Here is a 13,773-nt window from a genome sequence, read left to right on the forward strand (position 1 = left end):
TAAGATTCTCTACAATTATTGTCCTTCAATCAGCTCTCTGTGCAGACTTATATTCAGGAATATGCCTCCAACAGAACTTTTAAATGTTATGAGGAGCCTGGCATGCACGTTTCTCCCTTAAGCAGCACAAACCCATATCTAAGGGTGTTAACTGAGAAGTAGAGTCAAATGCCCCTTATGCTCAATGTGCACTTAACTGTTGTGAAGAAAGCACCTTTTTAATAAAAGAACATTTACTAGGGATGAGGGCAGTATAAAAAACTACACAGAGGAACTTGAAAAACTATAGCAACATATGAACTGCATTTTTAAAAAAAACTCTTCAGGATGGAGTCCCAAGCATATTTAGACAGAAAATAGTTTTACATCACCTAGCTTTCTGAAGTATGCTGGGAACTATAGGACTACTTTCTGCCTAAGCTTGCTTAGGATTGAACTGTACTCACTCTGACATCTTGGTTCTCAAACAGATCACCAAATTACTGTCCTGTAGAAACTGAAACCAGAGGCTCACTTGCAAATCAAGAGATGGTAAGGAAAATTCACTGCATTAGTCAGAGACTCAACAGGAACTGTGCACCTTATAAACAGTCTGGGTAAAATTCAACACAAGTCCTACTTAGGCTAGGCTCACCAAATGACTGGGAGACTTTTTTCAAAAGGCTAAGTAGGACTTGTGTTGGATTTTATGCTAATGCATTTTGTGGTTTTTAATTGTTACTTTAAGTGAGCAAACTGATTTTTTGTAGATCTGTCTAACTCTGTCCTTTTAAGCACAAAGTCTCGAGTTCCATTTATTCAAACTTCTGTACTGCCCTATAGTGAAAATTCTCTGGAGGTTTACAACACTTACAGCATTGGAAGACTCATATAAATCATAGAATAGTAGAGTTGGAAGGAGTCATGAAGGCTTCAGCAAGGGGAGGGCATAAAAAACTTTTAAATAAATAAATAAATAAATAAATAAATAAATAAACAAACAAACAAACAAACAAACAAACATACCCCTGCTGTTGCAGGGCACCAATCCCACTCAGAGGGCTCTCCTGTTTCTTTCGGAATGTCTCTAGTGTTGGAGAGCCCCCCACCTCTCTGGGCAACTGTCATATTGCTCTGACAGTGAGGAAACTTTTCCTGATTATCTAGCCTGAATCTGAGTTGTCAGAACTTGACTCTGGTATCAGCAAGAAGGTATCTTGATCTTCCTCTCTGAAGCCTTTGAGGTACTTATACAGGGCTATCATGTCTACACTCAAGTCTTACCTTCTCAAGGCTGAACATGCCCAGTTCTTTCAAGTCTCTCCTCATAGGGCAGTATTTCCAAACGCCAGATCATTTTTGTTTCTCTCCTTTGGACCCTTTCTACTTTTTCTGCATCTTTCTAAATCTTAGTGCCCAGAACTGGACACAGTATTCCAGATGAGGTCTGACTAGTGAGGAATATATATAGGAATTAATACTTCTCATGAATTGGAAGTAATACTTTTATTAATGCATCCCAAAATAGCATTTGCCATTTTGGTGGCTGTATTGCATTGTTCGCTCATATTTAGCCTGTTGTGCACAATTACTCAGAGGTCTTTTTCTTTTTCAGTTGTGTTGAGCCATGTATTTCCGATCTTGTATTGATGCATTTTGTTTCTTTTTCCTAGGGGGAGGACTTGGCACTTGTCCTTGCTGAATATCATTCTATTGCTTTCAGTCCAGCATTCATGTTTATCAAGATTGCCCTGGATCTTCATTATGTCTTCTAGGGTGTTTGCTATTCTACCCAGTTTTGTATTGTCTGCAAATCTGGTTATCTTTCCTTGCACTTCCTCATCTAAATCATTAATAAAGATGTTGAAGAGTACTGGGCCCAGGACTGAAATGTATTAAATTATCTGAACTGAAGCAGCTATTAAATATGTGTGCTATATTTAATCCTTAAACTCCCTTGTTGGCAGTCTGCCTTTCACATCAGCCATGTATGCATATCATGGCAACCCACCCTTTGAATAAACTATACAGTGTAATTTGCCCATGAAACAACACACTGCACACCCATCAAGCTAGCAGACTCATGGGTGGCCCTCACACACAAACCTATTACCTCTTGGTCCTTTCCACTGGTAATGCAGAGTATTCTATCGCAGAATCCATTTCATCTCCTCTCCCCTTTTGCTCCTGTCATAGGCTCCCCCAGCAATGATTCCCTTGGTGTGTTAGGAATCAGTCTTTGCTGTCTCCAAGTAGATAACCAGTGACAGGACCCCCAAAGTGCCCAAGCTGCACATTGGAAGAAATGACATTAGTTCACCAGTTTAAAAAAAATATTCTTGCACCCCAGATGTGTGTATGCACGCACACACACACACACAATTTAGTTGGATGTGTGCAAATGCAGAGTTATCAGCTAACTTTCAAAGCTCAGGCTTTCTTTTAGAATGGGTTTTGTGAAAGGGCTGCCAAGTCCCCCCCAAAACAGGGACATATACATAAATACAGCATATGTCCCTGCCAGAAAGTTCTGATTAGCTCTGTCAAAACCCCAATTTTTAAAGGAAGCCTGGACTCAGAGTTGCTAAAGCTCTGTGCACCCATAAACGGAGTGACTGGCACTTTTTCACTTTCCTGTGCACCTAGGGTCTCTGAAGAGTATGGAAAAGGTACAAGATGATTTTTTTAAGAGGTGCTTTGAAAGAGAGTTATTTTGGACAACGTAATACTCCATCATGGGTACAGCAGATCCTAGCAGAAGCCATGGATTGTCTGGGTAGGTTGCTGTCCTGCAGAAATTAAGGATTTGTGCGCAATCCTGTAATAAATATAATAATGATCCAGTCAAAATATAGTCCTGGGATTCAACATATCTCTGCAGCACTTTGAAACAATTCCTTTTCTTTTCTATTCTTTCTTTTCCTTCCTTCCTTCTTTTATGGTGAGGAGGTGTGGATACAGGAATACAAAGAATTACTATTTTATAAAGGGAGAAAATATATACTCCAAGCCCCTAAAGTAGCACAAACATTCAGAAATGGAATATATGATACAAGCAATGTGTTATTTACCATATTCTGAATGTTCATACCATTGTCTGAATAAATCCCAATTAGTTTGCACATTTTGTAGTTTTCTTTTCCCATTTATTTCAACAGGTGTAAATTGGAGCCTTAATAGCTTAACAAGTTTAATATATTTATTAAAGTGTGTGGGGGAGGGGAGATATTAAATGCCACAGAAGAACTGACTTTATAATTGTTCTGTGGCACATGAAGTAATACAAGTTTGCTAAAAAAAACTTTGATCAATATCCAAACAGCTGCAGGAATTCATAGCAAACCCATTGTTTTGGAGGTACAAAATTGTATCAAACTCTTGGAAATAACATTTTTTTCTTCCATTATGACCCCTTCTGCAACACTAGCCAGATCCAAAAACCTTAATTCAATATGTGGGGCTTGCTTCCTCTGCATGTCTTTTAATTTTTAAAGGTTCTTTGAACTTGTACTAATTTTGCTTCTTTAGTTTAGCATCCCTTCCTCACTTTTACACAACTTAAGAACTTGCCACAGGGACCCCCATTGCTCACTGAAGAAACTGCTTTTCTGTAAAGCTCACAAAAGTTGCTAGCCTGCAGTAATGCTTACTAGCCTACTGCGGGGTGGCAGAGTAGGAACAGAAAGCTGCTCTTCTAAGCTGGGTACAGAGGAGAGGTTTTCCTCCTTTAGCAGCCTGCCTGGTTTCTGCTCTGGGCACAGAAGAACAATACCATGTTCTGTTCTTCCTTTGCCAGTCTGTTCATTCACCTGTAAGGACTCGCAGGGAACATATGGCCACCAAGCAAATACCTATATACAAGGTGCACTATACATGGGATCACTGAAATTTGGTAGCCCTCCTTGGTCATTTCCTTCCCAGCTATACTCAACACTCAAGAAAAGGAAGTGTTCTAGTCCAACCCATTTATCACACATTGCCATCACCCTCAACTGTCTATAGAGGAGAGCATCCTGTAACCATGCAGGCACTCCGCATGAGTCAGAATGCTAGATTTCAGATTACCTAGAAGGGCTGATGAATTCTTCCATCCTGGATCTCCCACAGAACTGTTTTACAGAGGCAGCAAAAGTAATCAACAGCAATCCTTTCCACATAAGCCAAGCTGCAAGCCAGTACCAGACTCTAGGACCATATGAAGTGATGAGTGTCTCTCCTTAATTACCACCCTAAGGAAACCACGCCAATTCTCAGTGTAAGAAGCTGTTTCAGATATCCTGTCTATTGTGCTCCTATATAATTTATAAAAGCAATTCCAGATATAGGATTGCACAGAGGACACAATGAAGGACATTATAAATACTATTTCCTATATGTGCATTTATAAATTATTTAAATAGCGTACTTTTAGCCCATCTGGTGCCTAACATGCTTCAACATGGTCAGAGAAAGAGATCACTTTTTCACTACTTAATTGAATGCAATTTCAATATCAAGTACTATAAAAGATGAAAAACATCACATGCTGAATTGTACAAATAAAGACAGCTTCTGATAAATGTATTTTGCTGGAGAATTCCACCAATCAAAAGTCAAAGAAAGTTTAATTCAGGTTATTCTGTTTAAGTAATTCACAATTCAAACCTATACCTGTCTAATCAGAAGTAAATGCTACAGAATTTACTTAATACAGAATTGTAGCCTTACAGAACAAACCATGTATTTCACCACATGTACGCACACACACAATTTCTGATCTATGGTACCTTCAAAAGTGAGTTCTAAGCTAATAAAACTACTTTGCAAGTTTTATTAGTTTCTCCAAAGGAGAAAACAATGACATTTCACACAACTGAAAAATACTGAATCAGGAAAAACATCTAAGGTCTGCTAGGCATTCCTACAAATTTGGATGATCAGTAATGACCATCTAATTTCCTATGTACATACATACAGTTATATGAGGACCCTTTAGGAACAAATAAAGCTTTATGGGTACATAATGATTATGAAACTTATGCTCCTGCTTCTAGAAATGAAGAAGTGCTTCCAAAAATGGACTTCCATATGATCACTCAAGTCACTGAATTATAGTTAATACAATTTAGAATGATTCTTTTGTTAAAACCCTCTCCTCTGAAACACTTTCTGAATTCCCAAGCAAAAACTACATGGTACTGCTAATTACCAAAAGGGATACATATGTCACAGATTTACAATATCTAGCTAGGTGTGCCAGATCTGAGAGGACACAGTAGCCTTTAATGATCAAAAGTCACTAAGGACTTTTGTAAATTATTACATAAAAACATTTAAAAATGTTTTGTTATTCTGTTCAGACTATTATTTTTGAAATGACAACTTCTTCATTTGCTAACAGTTGTAAGAAAATAACTGGATTAGTATGCTCTAAGGAAGAAACCAATTCCTGACACAAATCATAACAAGACCAAGTGCATCCTCATTCAAAGCTCATTTACTCAGGATGTTCCTAGAAAAACACATCAGAAGAGCTTTTCAAAGATGCACTTCTACCTGCTAAACAGGATTGTCACAGCTTGAATATATGTAATATGAACCCTTGCAGCAGAATGGCAAATAGTACTGGGAAGAAGTTTCATTCCCAAGATGTTAAGTTTTCTTACATTTCAATTTACAAATATAAACTTTTGCCCATACTGTCTTGGACTGAGAGGAAAGTCCCCTTCTATTCTGTAAATATACTAAACGATCAAGGAATACTAAAACATAGGATCAATGCAAAGCAAAAATACAGGTCTGCCTACTTCGGAAGCAGGTTCTTTAAAATGACCTGGAAACCAAGATTCAATTCACCTATCTCCTTGAAACTGATGATCTTAGGCTCTCAGATATTTCATGTATCAGTGCTGATGAATCCAAAGCCAATGCAGCTACAAAGATAGCGAGGGTGTCTAGAGGAATAGAATCACACAGCATTTTTCTTACTTCTTAGAGCCCCACTTTTCTACTTTCTTTTGTATCTTCCTCTCAGCTAAAAGTGACCAATAAATCAGGAAAGCAATGCTCCCAAGACCACATGATCTTGCCCCGCTCCTCAAACTACATTATATAGTCCATTGCTTAGGGAATATATCTGCAGAGCAAGAAGTTATAGAGAAATAAATATGGTGTAGAGAATGATGAGAACCTTTAGTGATTATGGAGTTATACTATAGTAGAATTGGAAGGGTCCAAGAAGGCCATTAGGTCTAACCCCCTGCTTGATGCAGGGCTCCAGCTTAAACCATCTCGCTCAGATGGCTATCCAGCTGCATCAGAAACGCTTCCAGTATGGGAGAGCCCACAAACTCCCTAGGTAATTGGTTCCATTGCTCTAACAATCAGAAAGTTCTTCCTGATCTTCAACTGGAATCTGACTTCCTTCCATATCCTGCACTCTGGGACGTTTGAGAAAAGATCTTATCCTTCCTCTTTGTAACAGCCTTTCAGGTACTTACAGAGTGCTATCATATCATCCCTCAGTCTTCTCGAGGCTGAACATGCCCAGTTCAGTCCTCACAGGGCTTTGTTTCCAGTCCCTAGATCATCCTTACTGCCTGTCCAGTTTGTCTGCATCTTTTTTCAACTGTGGTGCCCAGAACTGGATATAGAACTCCTGATGAGGCCTATCCAGTGTTAAGTAGAGAAGAACTAGAACTTCACGATTTGGAAGTCATATTCCTATCAATGCAGCCCAAAACAGCATTTCCCTTTTTTGCAGCCACATCACATTGTTTACTCATATTCAGCTTGTGATCTACAACAATTCCATGATCTTTCTCACTTGTATTACTGTTGAGCCAAGTGTTCACAAATACATTCTTACAAATTCACATTGGCTTACTCTATTTGCCAAGCCTTCCCTAGTGAACTGCTGCAGAGGAGCCAGTCTAATCCACCATGTCTCTAACTGCAATAGTCTAGATAGGTCAATTCTCCAATGGTCACTATTCCTCTTCATAACTTTATACAATTCTTGTCTTGAACATGAGTTTGAGCCTTCAAAGTGTTATATTTTCCAAAAGCAGCTTGAATTAAAACTTAGTGTCGGTTTAATTCTTTAGACTAGAAATCCATAGTTATGTTTTGTATGATTAGAAATTTATATCCTAGCTTTCATCACTACTAATCCTAGTACAGCATCATTCAGCATCTACTTTATTCTACTGCTGTATCACCAGTTTACAAACTAAGACTAAGTAACTAACACCCTAATGTTTTCTTGGGTTAATGATATTGGGTCTCTTTGAATGTTCATGGAGAGGAAAATAAACCAGAGTACCTTATTTTCCCTTTCATGTTTGCTGGTTATGTACTCAGAGAATTTACATAATCCCCCTTCCCCTCAGGTAACCCTTGTGAAGCTATGCAAACTTAGCAAGAACCATAATATCTGAGTGGATTCTGGGTGGCTTGTTAACTACAGCAACAAGTCACTCTAGCCAGCTTTGCATGTAATGGCAAACTGCACTGAATAATTATACAAATGCCCCTGGCATATCAACCTGACTTATTTCCTTCTCTGAAACAGGCTGCATGGCGTGTTGGAAGGGGAAACTAATAACCCATCAGATAATAGAGGGTTACTGGAGCATTGTTTCAACCTCAAACGAGCTATCCCATGCTAAATGGCATGACAAGGTGATTATGGATATTGCATCTGATTATGGAAACTGCATCATTTAAATTGCACCCACCACAATTTAAAGAAGCCAATGTGGCTTTTATTGTGCGATCTGACCCTGTTATAGTTCCCATATAAATCATACAATTGGAAAAGAATACTAGGATAAGAAAATCGACAACTAAGTTATTCACACAAGACTCACACCCTTCTCAGCGATCTCTGCTCAATCATGTGAAGTACCAATGTCCCTTGATTTATATTATATGATTGCTGTAGAAATTGATTGCCTTTAAAGTCAACAGATAGATTAATTAACAATCTAAGGCAATGAGTGAAGCAAAGGGCACTAGATTGGTGGAAATCAAACAAAGATACATTTATTGCACAGAGATTTGTTAAGCATGAAAGACATATATGAAGACAGCAAATATGGGAAATAGTGTTAGCATGCAACTGACAGGAGACAGAGCATACATGAAGAATTGTGTTAGGTTGGTCATAAGGCTTTGGGAGAATAAAATAATACATATGTGAGAAAATTGAAGAAATGGAAATCAAGCTTCTTATATTTAGTTGTGTTAAGGTTAAGACATGATCAACTTCTAAAATTTTATGAAATTAAGCATTCAGAATTTATTTTTCTAAACCTGCCTGCCTTAATTATTCAGTTGAAGATAACAGAATAAAAACTGACATGACAAAACCATTGTACTGAGCCTTCTTCCACTGTGAACCTATTTCCATTGTGCAGAGAAATATAAAAAGCAAACAGTATGAATTTTGAGCAACAATTTTGTGGAGTTTTCAATCTAAACAGTGGCGATAATGTTAAGGATATTTGCAGCATCATTAAGACCGCAAAAAGATGACCTTCCTAACAGGTATTATTAATGTTCAAATGACAAAGTTAAATGAGACTAAAACTTTGGGTGTTTGATTATTTTCACAAATTTCAAGTGTGGTAGATCCATTCAGGAAAGAGTATTATAATGCTGAGGGTAGGGAATTAGCATCTTTTACATCCGTGAGTGAAAGAACTCTTTGGTAAGTGTGGATTATTAGGGAAGGATACGATCAGTGCCTTGGAATATCACACAACCTTTCACCAATTCTCCCATGATGCAACCAACTGACCAGATATCAACTGAAAGCAAAAGTGAAATGATAAAATTATGAAGTGTCATGAACTAAAGTGGAAAACAAAAACATATTTCTACATTAAAACACAACAATGCATAAAATGAAATTGCTAACATGTGTTTTTGAACAATATGAACTAAAACACTTAATCTAATTGTACATTTTCAAGTTTAGCTAAAGAAGGACTTGCATTGGAAATATTAGCTTACATGACAAATCTGTCAACTTCTCAATACATAGTTTACTTTTATTTTTAATTGCTTGCATTTATGCTCCCTGAAAGTGCTTTGAAGGATACAATCTCTTCCTGGAAACAGGACCTTATGGAGGACCATTTCTGCCATTATGCAACCAACAGACCAGATATCCACTATCAAATATTAGGTGTAACAGGGACAAAAATTAAAGATTTCTTTAAAAAAAATTCAAATGCTAAGCACATACTAAATACTCAAAATTGTGCAGGATATTTAAAATTGTATAAAAGCTGCCATTAAGAATAATCTAAATGAAAAAAGGTTACCACAGACTGAACTGTGCAGTCTTTCATAGAATGCTCTCTAATCCAGAGTTGTACTGAAGTCCTATTGAAATTAATAGGATGACGTTAATCATTATTAACTTATCCACTGAGTAAAGCCCATTTTCCTCTGGACAGAGGTGCATATCAATCCAGATCTACAAAGCTATCTTTAAGACTCTGTATTGTTTTATCTATATACAGAATCACTAGTTTGAATGCAACAGCAGCAGAACAGGAGTTAATTAACCCATAATTTGCCAGACAGCATGCCTAGCAGTTTTTGGAGCCACTATGGATAATCAGCCTCCAACTGGCACAACTGGAGTTTGTTTACTGATATGTGAACCTAAACATTATCTGTTATATGTTCATTAAGCAATCTACAGTTAACCTATGATTAGGTTAATGTGTGTTGTTAAACCTATAAGTTACCAGGCTTGCAAATCATGAGACAACATCCAGTTGGGATGATCAAAGGAGAATTATGCAAGTATCAGTGGCACATACCCTGGCAAATGATAGGTTAACAAATCCATTAATTTGCCACTCTTATGTGTTAATGGGCTTCAAGGATAGGATTTGCTGCACATTACTGGTCTGTTAAGAAAATATCTATCATCATGAGTCACTGTGTCTCAGGTTAAGTAGTCAGCTGGAAACCTGAGAAATTAATTTTGCTACTAGCTCTTCTTTCTAAACCTGGCAAGATGGGCATGGGGTATTCTGGGGTGATATTCCTGTAGGTACTGAACACGTACTTACCAGGAGAAACTAGGATGTTAAGTTGGATGAAAAAGGTAGGTGAATCATGTATGGCAGCTGCTTACTGACCAGCACAGCAGTGTTCCCTACCTCTGATGACATCTTTTTATGCCCTCCAAGAGCACACAGCACTCGTCCCCACTTCATAGCTGCATAGCAGTGATGACTCAGTACTATCTCCTGCTCTACCTGACTAGGTGGAAGTACAGTCAAGTCACATAGTGGCAAGACTACCACAAATGGCTCCCTGAAATGACAATAAGCCATTCAAGAAAAAGACAAATCTAACTACTGATCAGGTACCCAACAGATGAACAAATACAACATTCCATCCTGCAACTTACCATTCTCTTTATATCCCATGCCAAGAATAACTTCTGGTGCTCTGTAATACCGTGTTACTACATACGGGGTCATCATGAAATTAGTACAAGCAGTCCTTGCAAGTCCAAAGTCAAGGATTTTGAGAGTACAATCTGATTTTACTACTATATTGCTGGGTTTTAAATCCTAAGGAAAAAGTGTACAGTCAAATACTTAACAAATGGTATAATCCATAATATTATTATATAGTTTACCAATCTGACATATACATGGCTTTGTATACAAAATCTTTACCTCAGTTTAAACAGAAAAATGACAACCTGGTGTATTATAGTGGATAGAGTACTGGGCTTGGATGAGCAAGACCTAGCTTCAAATCCATGGCCACCATGGAACTCAATGCTTACCATATGATTGAGAACCCTCAGCTCCCTGTCTTCAGGTGCTTAAGTTTTTGGGGAGTGGAACAGCAACTTCTTAGCCTTCTCTTGCCTCAACTTTAGTCAATTTATGATAAACTGGGGAAAAAACTTTTTTAAATTTGCATTCAACAGTGAGGAGACTTTAATATGGCATACTAATACTGCAGGTATTAATTAGCATCTTAGGGGATATTTGCTTTACTAATATTCTATTACAGGTTTACTGATAGTTTGGACCATTTAGGGGACCTTCTAGGTGGATGGACTATTAATACATTTAAATTATATTTAATTAATACTATTAATACATTTAAAAATGAATGCAAGATTGCACAAAACTATTTTAACGTACATCAAAGCAGAGTGGTAGGTATCTTGTTCATAATTTAAATGCAATTGTCCTATAATAGTTCTTCCTTAGACATAGGTTTCTACAAGTTTCTGCTATAACTAAAGCAGTAGAAATCTTGTGCTTGGGGGAAAGGAAGGAATTGGGAGTGAGCAGTCTCCATACTCTTCACATTCCCTCCCTTGGGGTTATAAATTAGGTCTGTGAAGGAACCCTGAGTAAAATTCATTTGATAGTGGAGGGGTGGGCTAAAACCAGTTTGTAGCAGCCCTGTCCTTAGCTCCTGTGCCACCTGATGGCTGGTTGTGGCTGCTAACAACTTTTTTCCAATTTTTGACTCCTGTGTGAAGATACAAACTTATACAGCACTTACATTGCAGTCCTTTTCCTTGCACAAAATATCTTTTTAACTTAATTCTGTAAACAAATGCAAGCGGATATCTTTAGAAGATAAAACATAAAATAGATCAAATCTGACAATGTGTCAGTCCTCAACACCCTCTTTCTACTTGTTCTCTTTGCATTTCATATCATCATCCTTCACTTCCAATTCTTCCTGCATGCGCAGTGCTATTTTCACATGACCAGTTAAAAATTGCCTCAGGGCTTTCCAAGTCTAGGAACTCAGGAGCAACGCCAGCTTTCAACAGTACTAAGTCATGGACTGGTAAAATCACTATGATGCTCTTGTGGATGCAGTAGACATGGCTGATCCTTTCCTTTAAAAGTCAGAGACAGAAGAATGTTGCCTCGGTAACATTGTTGCCTGCAATTTACCTGCCAGCACCCAGGCAAGTGGCTGACTATAAGGCAGAACAGCAAGATATATTTTTTAAAAGATCTTACCAAATTGCGTGCCCGGGTAATGAAGCGGTAGGTAAGAATAATAGTATGTTCTGACCAATGACACATCTAAATTAGTCTATGGAAAACACTGCCACAGGATTTTATGCTCATCTAAATGTGTATAAAAAGATAGACCAAGTTTATAGAAGATCTACCCATTATGATGCAAAGAAAGAGGAAATTTTGCTCTAATCACTAGATTTAATTAGGGATATATAAGCAGGAATGGCACCAAATTAAAACTGCTTGCAAATTTCTTTGTTCAGTCCTTGTTTTTCTTCCTATTTTAGATGCAGTGTAACTTTTTCTTTTTTGTTGCCCTCATGGGTTCTGTTTTGGTTCATCTCTGTAAGCCGCCCAGAGACTTTTTTTAGTTATTGGGATGTCATACAAAAACCTTAAATAAATAAAATAATTAAATCAGTCTTGAAAATATAGCCTGTAAAATCTGCTCCATCGAGGTATTTCTGAACTGTCAATGAATTCTCAAAATGTTTAATATAATTGAATATTTGACTGGAGATAAGTAGGAAAAGGCTGTTATGAATGTGACTGTAAAGCACTACCTACTCTGTGGATGATACCAGCTGAATGGAGATGCTTGATACCACACAACATCTGGTACAGAAGGTAAGACATCCTTTCATGATCCAGTTCCATATGAATAACTTGGCACAAGTTAGCATCCATCAATTCCATAACCAAATACCTGATGTATTAAAAGAAAAAATAAACAAAACAGCATTTCTTTTTTGTTCTCATATTCTCTCTCCCCCACCGCCCCCCAGTACAATGGACCAAGGGCGCTTTCTTCTACAAAAAATACATCGCAAAGAATATGGATAATACAGGATTATACTTTAATTGATGTGCAATTCCTAACTTGCCAGGGTGTAAAATAATTCCAGTGGAACAGTTTTTAATATATTTACATACTTATGTTGACATATTTATGAGAAAAAATAAAGTTAAGGAGGACAACATTAAAAATTTAGTCCCAAGAAAATTTAAAGAAGAATATTACCAGTAAAACAAAATCACAATGAGAGCAGAAGACAGTACATCAAAAACTCAATATTTCAAAGGCTCAATCAATAAATCAGTAGCATAATAATTAAAGACAGAAGCAGGCCAAGTAAAGCTGAATTACTTTGAAACAAGAAGATACCCATCATGAACCAAAGTTGAAATATACCTACAAATACACTGACAATAGAAAACCTCCTTCAGAATGCAAAAAATAGGAAAATACAGAAAATGTTTTCTTCACAATTCCTAATTTCAATTTTCATGACAGATAATGTAAAGAAAACAAAATTATCTGCTAATTATTTCAGTGTAGACAGATTGTTTTAAAGGAGACTCTATTGTGATAGAGTTTGTATGAGTATCGTAAATGCTTGAACTTCTGTAAATATTTACATTTCTTAGCAGAAATACATGAAAGTAATCCAGATCTGAGTGAAAACCACCTCCCTATCATGTTAATAGTCAAAACTTATCCAATTTATGTCTTAACTCAAAAAGAATATCAGACCATTTGCATTTAGTATTTGACTGCTCTTTGGAAAAAATAAAACTAATAATCAAAGACTACCGTAAAGCTGCCAATAAAAAAGTGGAAAAAAATCTCATTTTCCAGTTCTGACATTTACTGGAGGGCCATTAAGAATGCTGCCTGCTTGATAGAAGCCTCTGATCTCAGCTAGGGTACATGTGATGCTTCTCTATCCTCTTTTAATTTTTTCCACACGATGGAGTTGTTCTGACAGAGAAGGGC

At 37.2% G+C, this 13,773-nt stretch overlaps 1 protein-coding gene across 7 annotated transcripts in view; it reads right to left on the minus strand.

Annotated features, from left to right (window-relative positions):
* The window catches only part of MAPK9 (mitogen-activated protein kinase 9), a 44,796-nt gene that overhangs the window by 15,450 nt on the left and 15,573 nt on the right, over positions 1 to 13,773 (minus strand). For 6 of the 7 annotated variants that reach the window (XM_044454301.1, XM_044454302.1, XM_044454297.1 and 3 more), the window contains 3 exons: positions 12,564 to 12,702; positions 10,397 to 10,562; positions 8,700 to 8,771 (listed from right to left, as the gene is read on the minus strand). In XM_044454301.1, coding sequence (XP_044310236.1) covers positions 8,700 to 8,771; positions 10,397 to 10,562; positions 12,564 to 12,702 — 377 coding nt within the window. Of the gene's footprint in view, positions 1 to 8,699; positions 8,772 to 8,828; positions 9,138 to 10,396; positions 10,563 to 12,563; positions 12,703 to 13,773 lie in introns of those variants that run through there. The other variant, XM_044454303.1, reaches the window with a different exon arrangement.

Source organism: Varanus komodoensis, unplaced genomic scaffold (genome assembly GCF_004798865.1).
Source record: "Varanus komodoensis strain SLA01 unplaced genomic scaffold, ASM479886v1 scaffold7_3, whole genome shotgun sequence".
In the NCBI taxonomy this organism is placed as follows: domain Eukaryota; kingdom Metazoa; phylum Chordata; class Lepidosauria; order Squamata; family Varanidae; genus Varanus; species Varanus komodoensis.